General features: G+C 45.2%; 1 protein-coding gene across 4 annotated transcripts in view; it reads left to right on the top strand.

The window, feature by feature from the left end:
• BICDL1 (BICD family like cargo adaptor 1) overlaps positions 1 to 13,662 on the top strand; it is a 718,679-nt gene that overhangs the window by 238,449 nt on the left and 466,568 nt on the right. Inside the window, exon 1 of one of the 4 annotated variants that reach the window (XM_050747916.1) lies at positions 7,458 to 8,536. The exons of 2 other annotated variants lie outside the window; for them this stretch is intronic. In XM_050747916.1, coding sequence (XP_050603873.1) covers positions 8,102 to 8,536 — 435 coding nt within the window. In that variant the 5' untranslated portion in view covers positions 7,458 to 8,101. Of the gene's footprint in view, positions 1 to 7,457; positions 8,537 to 13,662 lie in introns of those variants that run through there. One more of the 4 variants, XR_007717641.1, reaches the window with a different exon arrangement.

Consider the following 13,662-nt stretch of genomic DNA (forward strand, 5'->3'; position numbering starts at 1 on the left):
TAGGTAAGTATTACTTATCATTATTATTAGAGACAGGGTCTTGCTCTGTCACCCAGGCTGGAGTGCAGGCGCACAGCTCACTAAAGCCTCAACCTCCTGGGCTCAGGTGATCCTCCCACCTCAGCCTCTCCAGTAGCTGAGACGAAAGGCACACACCACCATGCCTGGCTAATTTTATTTTTATTTTTTTGTAGAGACAGGGTTTTGTCATGTTACCCAGGCTGGTCTTGAACTCCTGGGCTCAAGCAATTCGCTCACCTCGGCCTCTCAAAGTGTTGGGATTATAGGAGTGAACCACCACACCTGGCCTGTCAGGCTTCATTTTTTTTTTTTTTTTTTGAGACGGAGTCTCGCTCTGTCACCCGGGCTGGAGTATAGTGGCCGGATCTCAGCTCACTGCAAGCTCTGCCTCCCAGGTGTACGCCATTCTCCTGCCTCAGCCTCCCAAGTAGCTGGGACTACAGGCGTCTGTCACCTCGCCCAGCTAGTTTTTTGTATTTTTTTAGTAGAGACGGGGTTTCACTGTGTTAGCCAGGATGGTCTCGATCTCCTGACCTCGTGATCCACCCGTCTCGGCCTCCCAAAGCGCTGGGATTACAAGCTTGAGCCACCGCGCCCGGCCCAGGCTTCATTTTTAAGAGCTGTATGTATCTGAAATCTTTCTGTCTTAAGACCAACCTTATCAGGTAAGTACTACCTTTATCCCCATTTTATAAATGAAGAAACTGAGGCATAGAGGTCCAAAGTCATCCAACTCCTAAGTAGCAGAACTAGATGCAGCCCAGGAAGTCTGCTTCATGATCATTAAGGGGAAAGACTGAAGATGCCGAATCAGAAGGGAGGAAAAATGGGTCAGAGGCTGGAAATGACAGTGATTAGAGAATAACTGGCTGAGGTAACAGGGCAGCTAGACCTGGGGTATTAGGCAAAACCTTGGGAGAGGGGAGTTCTCACCAGGAAGGGAAAAGTTGGGCAGGGATGTTGGTAGGAAAGGCTAGAAGCTGGAGGAGAGGAAGTTGGGAACTCACACAGTGTATCCATGTAGGGACAAGATGAAGCTTCTATTGACCTTCTGAGTAGCAGAGAAGGAACTTCCCGACACCAGGCAGGGCAGGGTCTCTGCTGAAGACTGATACCAGTGAGCACCAGCCACTGATGTTAATATTTTTCCCTAAAAACCAACTTGAGAACCACCACATTTTGCAAAATGTTGAGATCACTCCTCTCTGAAAAATATAAAGTGCTTTGGGTAACATTTTATGAATTTTCAAGACTTGTATGTTTCCACGACTAGTTCATAGACAAAATATACAACTTAAAACACACGTGATCTCCTAGTGCACAAACACACACACACATACACATCATAGCTAAATGAAAATACCAAGCATAGAACTGCTTTACCACACATTTTGCCAGCACCTCATGTCTCTTCAACACTTGGCTTTACAAAAACAAATTTTCGGGACATGTTTTGTCTTTTACACTTTCCAGTTTTCACAGACCAAGATGTTAATAAAAGTAAACAACTTGGGGAAATCAGATGAGTGTTATCATATTTGTAAATATCAGGATCTCTAAGAAGGAGAAATGTCATGTTTTACCCTTAGTGATGTAATAGCACTTATGTGGAAATTCACCCATAGTATGTTAAGTATGTAAACTGTGGTCATACTCAAGTTTACCAGGACTATCCAGGTACTAAAACTAACAATAATGAAAATATATTTTAAAGGAATACGTAAGTGATAAAATGTAAAGTGCAGCAGAGTAACTAAGAGCAAGTCCGTTAGAGACAGACAGGTCTAAAACACCAGCATCATAGTATCATGTATTAGTATATATTGGTGTAACACATTACCATTATAGAGTTCTTGTGAGGATTAAATGAGATAGTGTTACATAAAGGATTTAAGGAGCACCGTGCTAAATGTATCTTAGCGGCTATTGTTCTAGCATGAATAATAATAAATTTAATAACCTTCGTAGAAGTCTGAGGGTTTTCCTGACTTGGCTTTAATGAGTTTTAAATCCTGGTGCTAATTTCCATGTAGGCAGGTATATATTCATTCTGTTACCTCAAGGCTGACGTAATGGAGTTGAATCAGCAATTCCCAGAGCGTGGTGCCCCAGTGCCTAAAGGTCCTACCTTCAGAGGGCTACCAAGAAAATAACTATTTTCATAATAAGTATAACGATTATCATTCTAATGTTACTAACAATAACAAAGAATTTCATAATAATGCTAATTGTCTAATACTATTTTTGTTTGCAATTATGTTGACATTTGCACTGATAGTGCAAAAGCAATGGTAGGTAACACCACTGATACCTTAGCATGAGTCAAGGCAGTGTTACCCAGCTGTGCTGGTACACACAGTAGTCGTCACTTTCATGTGTTCATAGAAAAAACAGAAGCTAATTTCATTAACCAATGTCCCTGACGAAGCAGTACTTCTATTAAGTCCAGCCCCTTGAGTGTACATCTTTTTAATATTTCATGTGATGAAATGGGAAGTACCCATTAAGCACTTCTGCTGTGTACTGAAGTATGATGGTTATCTTGAGGTGAAGCACTTGTTCCTCCGTTTGAGTTGGGAATTAACTAGCCACATTTTTCACAGAACACTGTTTTTACTTGAATGAGTGACACAAACTGTGGTATTCAGATTTGGGTATTTGGCAGACATTTTCTCAAGAATTAATGAAGTATGTCTGTTACTTCAAGGAAAACAACTGAAAATATTTGTTACTAATGAAAAAAACTCAAGCTTTATAGCTTCTCAATACTTAAAGACTTTCATGATGAGATCAATGGTGGTGATATTAATGAATGTGATTAGGCTGATATTGTGTAATGACATGTGACAATATTTGTAAGATCTGAATAACTCAGACATGTTCCAAATGAAAATACGTGCTGTTAATACAATCAATCATACATATGTAAAAAAATCCATTCAAAGTGAAAAATAGATCAATGGGATTTCCTTGACATGGTTTTAGATTTCACATTGCAACTAACCTTTAAGAAACTGCAACTTGTTGGCCGGGCATGGTGGCTCACGCCTGTAATCCCAGCACTTTGGGAGGCTGAGGTGAGTGGACTACCTGAGGTCAGGAGTTCAAGACCAGCCTGGCCAACATAGTGAAACCCCTAATTTTGTAAAAATACAAAAATTAGCCAAGTGTGGGGGCGTATGCCTGTAGTCCCAGCTACTCGGGAGGCTGAGGCAGGAGAATCACTTGAACCTGGGAGGTGGAGGTTGCAGTGAGCCAAGATCACGCCACTGCAGTCACTCCTGCCTGCGCAACAGAGTAAGGACTCTGTCAGAAAGAAAGAAAGAGAGAGAGAGAGAGAGAAAGGGAGGAAGGGAGGGGAAAGGGGAAAGTATAACTTGTCAAGTTTTGGTGTAATATCAAAGAAAAATATCCAAAATGATATGAAAAGGCTACTAAAATATTCCTCCTTTTCCCAACCACATATCTTTGTGAGTCCAAATTTTCTTCATATATTTCAAAATATCATACATTATAGATATATCCAAATATAAGAATTCACTTTTCTACTGTTAAGCCACACATTATAGAGCTTTACAAACATGAAGAATAATGCCATTCTTCTCACTAGTTTTTTTTACATTTAGGACCATATAGTTACTGTTCATAAAAATTCATTATAGTTACATATAATAGGTTTATTATAAATATTTAAAATGAATTATTAAAAAAAATTTTTTTGGAGATGGAGTCTCACTCTGTCACCCAGGCTGGAGTGCAGTGTCGTGACCTTGGCTCACTTCAACCTCCGCCTCCCAGGTTCAAACGATTCTTCCGCCTCAGCCTCCCGAGTAGCTGGGACTATAGGCACATGCCACCATGCCCAGCTAATTTTTGTATTTGTAGTAGAGACGGGGTTTTGCCATGTTGGCCAGGCTGGTCTTGAACTCCTTATCTCAAGTGATCTGCCCGCCTCAGCCTCCCAAAGTGCTGGGTTTGCAAGCATGAGCCACCGCACCTGGCCCAAGAGTGTAATGAGATTCTGAGACCAAAAAGTTTAAGAACCACTATTTTAAATAGTTCTGCAAAGTTGGTCTGGTTCTCCCAGGAAGACAGTACTTAGAGCCAAACCTACTGTAAGAAGTGATCATTTCCTAGTAAGGTTCAGTAATGGAACATTGTTAGGGAGGAAACTCAGAAGCTGGAGTTAGTATTGTAACAGTTCATTTTCACAGTAACAGATAAGTGGAATAGATCAGGACCGTTGGGCTCAAGAAGGCAAACAAAGTCCTTTTTTGAAAGATAGGTTGCATGTCTGCATTAAGGAAAAAGAACTGAAACATTGCTTTTTTTTTTTTTTTTTTGACAAGTTATTGCTCTGTCACCCAGGCTGGAGTGCAATAGTGTGATCAGGGCTCACTGCACCCTTGATCTCCCAGGCTCAACCGATCCTCCCATCTCAGCCTCCTGAGTAGCTGGAACTATAGGCACACACCACCAGGCCTGGCTAATTTTTTTGTATTTTTTATAGAGATGGGGTTTTGGCCATGTTGTCAGGCTGGTCTCAAACTCCTGGGCTTACACGATCCTCCCACTTTGGCCTCCCAAAGTGCTGGGATTATAGGCATGAGCCACCCAGCCAGTGGAGAGACAGGATCTTGCCATGTTGCCTGTTATAAGTAAAATGTTTATTTAGAATCCCAGCACTTTGGGAGGCCGAGACGGGTGGATCACGAGGTCAGGAGATCGAGACCATCCTGGCTAACATGGTGAAACCCCGTCTCTACTAAAAAAATACAAAAAAACTAGCCGGGCAAGGTGGTGGGCGCCTGTAGTCCCAGCTACTCAGGAGGCTGAGACAGGAGAATGGTGTGAACCCGGGAGACAGAGCTTGCAGTGAGCTGAGATCCGGCCACTGCACTCCAGCCTGGGCGACAGAGCGAGACTCCATCTCAAAAAAAAAAAAAATAAAGTTTATTTAGAAACAGAATGCTTGTTCCTCTGTACTGCATGGAAAAATCAGCATTTAAACAAAATTTTTCTCAGCAAGACAATTTTACTTTCTGCAGAAAGGGTGCTCCTCACAGATGGAACAATGGTGAGAGCACACCTGAATAAAGGAAGGAAGCAATTTTTATCCCTTACACAGTTTGACCCTGTTACTGTGTCTTCTCTCCATTGGCTGCAGCCAGACCTTACAATTTAAACTGAACCTGATAGGCTAACAACTTAAAACTTTTCTAAATAGGTAAAAGCAATGGAGAACAAAGGAAAAGAGAAAATTATTTATGAAAAGGCTTAGAAAAGTAGTAACATTCCCAAATAAGGAGGGGGCGTAGGCTGCAAGCTGGGACATGCCTGTGAGCACGTCCAGCATATACATATTGGTTAAAGTACACGGACATAGAATGTACTCATTCCCTTAGATCTAACAGCTACATAGGAAAGGGCTAAACAAAGAGTTATGAGCATGAAGTAAGGTGGCTTGAAGGAAGTTAGTCTTTAAAAGAAACTATTATTTCAAACACTTACTATTTATTCTTTAACAATAAGGGAAACTTTGAGGAGGAAACTTTTTACTTGCTACATTGCTCAAGCTGGTCTTGAACTCCTGGGCTCAAGCAATCCTCCTGCCTCAGCCTCCCAAAGTGCTGAGATTACAGGCATGAGTCACAGAGCCTGGCCCTGTTTGTTCCTGATGTGTCTCCAGACAGATTAGGGAGAAATTTGTCCTTCTGTGATTCAAATAAGACAAAAGGGGATGGCAATTGGATCTCACCTCCGGCCCACAATTCCAGCTCAAGGTGGGAGGTCATAATAAAGAGTGTTAGAACATTTCCTTGCTGGAATGGTACCATGGTCAACTGCAGAAATTTAGCTCTAAGATTGATGTGGGAACCCTTCAACTGTCTGTCTCCTTTCCAGTCAACAAGTGAACAATGCCAGCCCTGAGGCCCAGGAGCTTTTCAGATTCTGGCCTTCAGTCTAAGGGTAACGATGTTAAAACTTGAATATTGTTTAGGCTCTGAATTTAATAAGCAATAAAAACCGTGAGAAACTATTTGACCCATTTCAGCCTCTTGATGGCCTGAAATTTCCATCTCACCGAGATGAAAAGAAGAAAGGCATGATCCAAGTAAAAAATGGGTTGTCTGTCCAACAGGAAAAGGAAGCAATAGGGATGAATTCTAGCTTTAGATGGGATTGTTTCTGGAAATAGGCGACACGAAGCACCACCAAGGTCAACGCCAAGGAATGAGTGGAAGTCACCCAGTAGGCTCTCCAAACCTTCCTTTAATCATTGAGAAAGTGTTCCTTCCACATCCACCCAATCCATCTTGGTCACAAAAGACCATTTAGCTTCAAGACTGCTCCTATGTGAAGAAAATAAAGAATAATGATTCACGTGATCCCTGAAGTCGGCCTGGCTAGATCTCAATCCTGACTCTACCAATTGTAATGACCTGGGCAGACGATGCCATCTCTCAGGCTTTAATTTCCTTCTCTGTTAAAATGACAAGCGGCAGTACTGATTTTATAAGGTTCTTATGAGCTTTATCTAAAATAATGACTATCAAACACTTAACATAGGACATGGCACACAATGAGTGCCGAATAAACGGTAGTTATTATTAGGGAGATTCTTTGCTTCGTATTCCCATCTGTGAGCAGTTTTTTTCCGTTATTTCTCCGCAGAAACCCTTTCTCTCCGGGCTGCTGATCTGCGAAGCATCTGGTCCTTCATATCCCTGAGTCATCAGCATGAAGATGCCGGGTTTCCGAAGTCCTCCCTCCTCCTTCTGCTCTCTAGGGCTCCCTCTCCTGACTGCTTAGTTCTCCTGGGGGCCCAGACCTAAATTTCGTGACGGCATGTCTTTCTCGCGGCCGGGCCACCAGTCTTGGAGGAATGTCCTCAGTCCCCTTTGACCCAGAGACCACCAGACAGGCGGCGACAGGACTCCGAGGCACGCCCTGGCTTCCAAGTAGCTGGAGACAGGGCCGCGCCCGGAGGTGAGCAGCAGGCGGTGGGCGGGGCCGCGCTCCTTCTGAGGTGGGAGCGAGGCCGGGCGCGAGGCCACACCCCGAGGTACGAGAGCTGGGGGCGTGGCCACACCCGTGTTGAGAGCTAGGCTGAGGGCGGAACCGCGCCCCGAAGTGGGTACGAGGCTGGGGGCGTGGCCGCGCCGGTGAGGCGGCCAGGACCGTTAGAGATGCGCCAGCCGCCCCGTAGGCGGCGCGCGCAGCCGCCCGCAAGGCGTGAGGCAGCGCAGGGGTTAAGGCCGCCGGCGTCACCTGGGCGTCGCTGAGGAGACCCGCGAGCCAGCGAATCCCGCGCGGGCGGGGCGAACAGGTGCCCTCGCGCGTCAGGCGGCGGCAAGGGGCGGGGTGAGGGGACGCGACCGGAAGCCCGGGGCGGGGCTCTGCCGGCCCGGTGAGCCGGGAGGAGCCGGGAAAGTCAGGAAGGAGCTCGCCGGGTTGCACGGCGCGCGATGTGGAGCCGCCGCCTCGGCCCCTGCAGCAGCAGCCGCCGTCGCCGCCGCTGCTGCTGGGGCTGCCGCCGAGCCGAGGGTCATGGAGCGCGGCTGCAGAGAGCGGCCGCCGGCAACAGCAGCAGCAGCAGCGAGCGTCGCGGCGACTGCGGAGCGCAGCCCGCCCCGTGAGGGGCTGCCCGGCCGGCGGCGGCAGCAGCAGCAGCGGCAGCGGCAACAGGGCGGCTGAGAACCCGGCGGCGGCGTTCCTCCTCGCTTCCTTCCCCGCCCCGCTTCGCCGCCTCTCAGCCTCCGTTCCTGAGGCCTCCCTTCCCCAGCCTTCCCGTTCCCATCCCCTCCTCCGCCTCCACCCCCATCCCCATCCCCTCCTCCCGCGCGCGCGTGAGCAGCTGAGCCCGGGGGCGGGGGAGGGGGCGCGTGCCGCCGGCGCGGGGGAGGGGCGGGCCGGCGCGCGCCGCGCCCAGGGCTCTCGGGGACCCGGGGGGCGCGTGCCGCGGCGCGAGGCGAGGCGCGAGGCGCGGGGCGCGGGGCGGCGCGGCGGGGCCCCTCCCCCCTGCAGCCTGGCGCGCGCCGGCCGGGCCGCACCGCTGCGGGCTCCGCGCGCGCGGGCCATGTCCGCCTTCTGCCTGGGCTTGGCCGGCCGCGCTTCAGCACCCGCCGAGCCGGACAGCGCCTGCTGCATGGAGCTGCCCGCCGCGGCCCGGGACGCAGTCCAGAGTCCCGCCGCCGCCGCCGCCGCCCTCATCTCCTTCCCCGGGGGCTCCGGGGAGCTAGAACTGGCGTTAGAGGAGGAGCTGGCGCTGCTGGCGGCCGGGGAGCGGCCGTCGGACCCCGGGGAACACCCTCAGGCCGAGCCTGGGTCTCTGGCCGAAGGGGCCGGACCGCAGCCGCCGCCCTCCCAGGACCCCGAGCTGCTGTCAGTGATCCGGCAGAAGGAGAAGGATCTGGTGTTGGCGGCCCGGCTGGGCAAGGCGCTGCTTGAGAGGAACCAGGACATGAGCCGGCAGTACGAGCAGATGCATAAGGAGCTGACAGACAAGCTTGAGGTGAGGACCTCCCGCCCGGGATGGGTGGGGAGCAGGGGCCGCCCAGGCACGCGCCCGGCCCTGGGCAGTTTTGGGAGCCACTCACCCCCACTTCGTTGCTCATCCTACCTCGCAGAAAATCTGGAATGAATGGGGGAGGGAGGATGGAGGATTATCAGATTTCATTGAACCCACTTGACTTCCCCACCCTGCTCACAGCAAATGGGTCCATGCATGGCTCCAGGCGCTGTGGGCCGTTCTATATACGTACTGTATCCAGCATCTAAAATAGAGCTTACAGTATGACTAATTTATACAGCACTGAGGTGATGTCTGCATACAGAGAAATGAGAAAGTCGGGAAGCATTTAAAATATGCTCCAGGTTTTCAGAGTAGTTAATCTCTAATCAGGGTGTTAGCCTAAAGCTTTCCAGTTTGGGCGTTAAGGCCTCTAGATGCCCTTGTCTTAACTTCCTGGCAGCTCAGAGTTGTGGGAAACAAGTGCCTCTAAAGGAGCTTTATATAGCCTTCAGATGCTCAGGGATTAGGAATTGTGGTTCCATTGCAGAAATCAGGCGAGCCAGGGCTCAACATGTGACCGCTGGTAGTGGATTTAATTTGGGCCTCAGTATTTATATGTATTTGAACACTACTTTTCTGTGTTCTGGGTCTCAGGCTTGCAGTTGAATGACCAAATGCAACCTATGAGAACCATATTACTTTAACTTCTGTTATAAAATACCTCTTAAGGTATCTGTAATATTTCTGCCAATTCCCTGGGCCAGTCTTTCAGAGTTGTTTGTTTTCTTGCCCTTAACTAGAAAAGGGCCTTGAATGCAGTACGGAATGCCAGCATTTCTAAAAATTAGATTGCCAAAAAAGGGGCGGGGGGTGGGGAAAGGGAGTCACCTGTGACTTACCTTTTCTGCCTGTGCATTTACTATTATTGTTACCTAGTTTAGTTGCAACCAGCTCTTTTCATTCTTATTACAGCAAGAGAATACTACAGACCTGAATGAGGTTTGAAATTGACCCTAATCAGGTTCCATATCACTGCTACTGGTTGAACAGTCAGAATGTAAATTCAGAAATATTCTATAATAAGATTTAAGTATGCCTGTAGTCCAGCGACATAAAAGTAAATCCAGGATATAAAAAGGAAACCTGTGAGTGCCCTGTAGTTTGGTTGGCCTGTTAACTAGGTCTGCCAGTCGATGAACTCCTGAGATACCTCTCTGAAAAGTCGTTTGTGAAACCTATATTTAGACTGCCAAAAAGCAGCCTAATGAATTGAATTGTTTAATTTTCACTTGAAGTAGAGGTCTAGAAATAAAAAGCTGCCTTTTTTTTTTTATAAAGAGATTCAATTATACGACTTTGTAAAGAAGCACAACTACAGAGATTTATACTTGTGATTTGAAATTTCTTCTGTGAAGGACTTGATTGAAGGAACAGCTAACTTGAAAGGAACATCATATCAGTTTGATTAGTGCCAGATTTCATAGTAATCCTGAGTGTGCAATTACATACATCCTGGGTTCCATGTGGAGCCTTTATACCTTTCTTCAACAAAGGGCAAAGATTTCAGAATTGTAACAAAAAAAAGGTTGTATTGTAAAAGAATAAGTTATCTTTGATATTTTATTTACTTAATGGACAACAATAGTTTAAAACTCAAACTATTTTTTAAAATCTTTATTCCTCTGCAGGTCAGCATATGAACTCTAGTTTTAAAAGTTCAATTTTAAGTTCTGGAGATAGTCACACAACAATGTGAATATAACTAACATATACTTAACATATACTTAAAGGCCAAATATTGATCATTGTTAAAATTCAGTAATGAGGGGAGTCAGTTATATTATTTCTTCTAGGTATGTTTGACAATTACAAAAAATTTTAAAGTTTTAAAAACGTACATTAAAGATACTAAGAGAGTACCTTTAGTTGCTTGTTAATTCTTCTAGTATTAATGTGAGTGACAGACCTGGTTTACAGAGTACTGTTTTATTTGATACCTCCAGTTTAGTTTTCCCCACAGTACATTTTTTGAACAACCTAAGTTTTAGAATGTCTGTTTAGACAAAGTACTTTCTAACATTTAGTGCAAACTACTGTACTTTGTACCTTTTTCTTTCTCTCTCTCTTTTTTTTTTTTTTAGACAAGATCTCACTGTATCCCCCAGGCTGATCTTGGCTTACTGCACCCTCAAGTGACCCTCCCACTCAGCCTCCTGAGTAGCTGGGACTACAGGCGCATATTACACGCCTGGCTAATTTTGTAAAAATGTTTCCTAGAGATGGGGCCTCACTATGTTGCCCAGGCTGGTCTCAAACTAGAGGGCTCAAGCAGTCCTCTTACCCTGGCCTTCCAAAATGGTGGGATTACAGGATTGAACCATTGAGCCTGGCGTGTATTTTCAATTAAATCAAACACTTGGGAGTATAAAACCAGTACTTTAAGACACATTTATTCATGAGAGAACTTGACCAGAAAAAAAACATTTATAATATTCCACAAACTGTCAGACATTTGGACTCAAACACTTTTTCTTACAGGGTGGTTTGAAAGAGAAACATGTGAGTGGACTGAGAGAATGCCACTTTCACTATTGAAAATAAGACTGGTTTTATTTTAGTCCCATATTCTCCACTACTACAAAATCGGCACCTTTCTCTTTTTTTTTTTTTTTTTTTTTTTTTGAGATGGAGTCTCGCTCTGTTGCCCAGACTGGAGTGTAATGGTGCGATCTCGGCTCACTGCAAGCTATGCCTCCCAGGTTTATGCCATTCTCCTGCTTCAGCCTCCCGTGCAGCTGGGACTACAGGCGCCTGCCACCACGCCTGGCAATTTTTGTGTGTGTGTATTTTTAGTAGAGACGGGGTTTCACCGTGTTAGCCAAGGTGGTCTCGATCTCCTGACCTTGTGATCTGCCTGCCTCGGCCTCCCAAAGTGCTGGGATTACAGGCGTGAGCCACCCTGCCCAGCCGGCACCTTTCTAATTTCGGGACAAACAAGGCATTTTCAAGATCTTTTCTACGTATTCATTAGTTAATATTAAATACCTCTCTGGTTCTGTGTACTAAGCCCAAGATTTTGTTTTTTTCGTTTCAAACGTTAAAGTACTTGATGCTACAGTTTTGTGTCATTAAAGCCATACTATTAATATTTAAAGTCTTCAGTGGTTTAAAGGTTAACATAGAAGTTTTTTAGTTATATGCCTCTTGGGGTTAAAATGAAAATTCAGGTTAATTGGAAAAACTGTAAGGTTTGGGCACTTTTTTCCACTCTTGAGTTGACTGTATTTTATTACTCATTCACTGAATCAGATGCTTAAAGTTTTTTTTTTTTTTTTTTTCCTTTGAGACAGAGTCTTGCTCTGTTGCCCAGGCTGGAGTGTAATAGCATGATCTCAGCTCACTGCAACCTCTGCCTCCCAGATTCAAGCGATTCTCCCGCCTCAGGCTCCCAAGTAGCTGGGATTATACCCACCCACCATCAGGCATGGCTAATTTTTGTATTTTTTAGAGATGGGGTTTCACCATGTTTGCCAGGCTGGTCTTGAACTCCTGACCTCAGGTGATCCTCTGACCTCAGGTGATCCTCCCACCTCAGCCTCCCAAAGTGCTGGGATTGCAGGCGTGAGCCACTGCACCCAGCCCAGATGCTTAAAGTTCTGAAGGCATTTTTTAAAATTTCTTTTCTTTTCATCTACAATTAGCCCTTTTGCTTTTAAAACTTATATCCAGTCATGTCCTTAGCTTTTTCCCCAAAATATGAAGTAAGACAGTAACTTGTATTTATATACTTTTTTTCTTCAGGAATTAAATATTTGTTGTTAATGTACAGGATCTTCCTTTTTTCCATCATGGCTGAGTGGATTATCCCTTTACTGCAGAGATTGTCCTCTTCCCTCAGTTATATTTTCCTCCTCCTTCCCTAAGCCAGGCCAATTCTCATTAGTCCAGTACTATTTTTTTTTAAAAGGAAAAACAAAAGATGAAAATGAATATATAATGGGAGTCACTAGTAGATTTAGGGAAGAAAACCCAGGGGTTCTGATTTGCATTCAGTACTTGGACCTTTTAAATAACAGTACTTTTCAGAACCATGCACTGGACTTCTGAGCATATTGTCACTTTTTTGGTTTTTTTTTTTTTTTTTTTTTTTTTTTTTTTTTTGCAGAAATCCATTTCTGTAAAGACCTGTTTTATGTAGGCTAATGATCTTAATTTTGGGTGGTGGGGTTTTTTTTTTAGTTTTAAATAGACTTTTTTTTTTTTTTTTGAGACAGAATCTCACTCTGTTACCCAGGCTGGAGTGCAGTGGCACCATCTTGGCTCACTGCAACCTCTGCCTCCCAGGTTCAAGCGATTCTCCTGCCTCAGCCTCCCGAGTAGCTGGGACTATAGGTGTGCACCATGCCTGGCTAATTGTTGTATTTTTGGTAGAGACAGGGTTTCACCATATTGGTCGGACTGGTCTTAAACTCCTGAGCTCATGATCCGCCCACCTGGGCCTCCCAAAATGCTGGGATTACAGGCATGAGCCACTGCGCCCAGCCATAGACTATTTTTTAAAATGGTTTTAGGTTTCCAGAAGAGCTGGAAAGATAGTACAGAGAGTTTGCATATACCCTGCACCCAGCTTCCTCTTACTAACATCTTACAATAGTATGGTACCTTTGCCATAATTATTGAACCAGTACTCATGTGATTACTAACTAAAGTCTTCAATTTATTCAGATTATCTTAGCATTTATCTAATACCTTTTTCTGTTCCAGGATACCATATTACATTTAGTTTTTGTGTCACTTTAGGCTCCTCTTAGCTGTAACTGGCAGTTTCTTAACCTTATTTTTGATAACCTTGACAATTTTGATATTAACTTTCTAAAATACTATATAACCCTGAGAAACGAAGGAGAGCATAAGCAGAACTTGACCTTCACACTTCCTGACAGTCTCCCTACAGTTTTCTAGTTAATTTAGCACTTAGTTGAAAATATAATTCTAGGAGAAACTTTTCTCAGGGCAGATGCTAAATTCTGTACAAAGTGGTAAATTCTGTATGTTTATTAATAGGAAAGCCTGGAATTTTCACAGGATTGGGAAACACGAAATAGGAAGTTTGTCTCATGTCCAAA

This window comes from Macaca thibetana, chromosome 11 (genome assembly GCF_024542745.1).
Source record: "Macaca thibetana thibetana isolate TM-01 chromosome 11, ASM2454274v1, whole genome shotgun sequence".
Lineage (NCBI taxonomy): Eukaryota > Metazoa > Chordata > Mammalia > Primates > Cercopithecidae > Macaca > Macaca thibetana.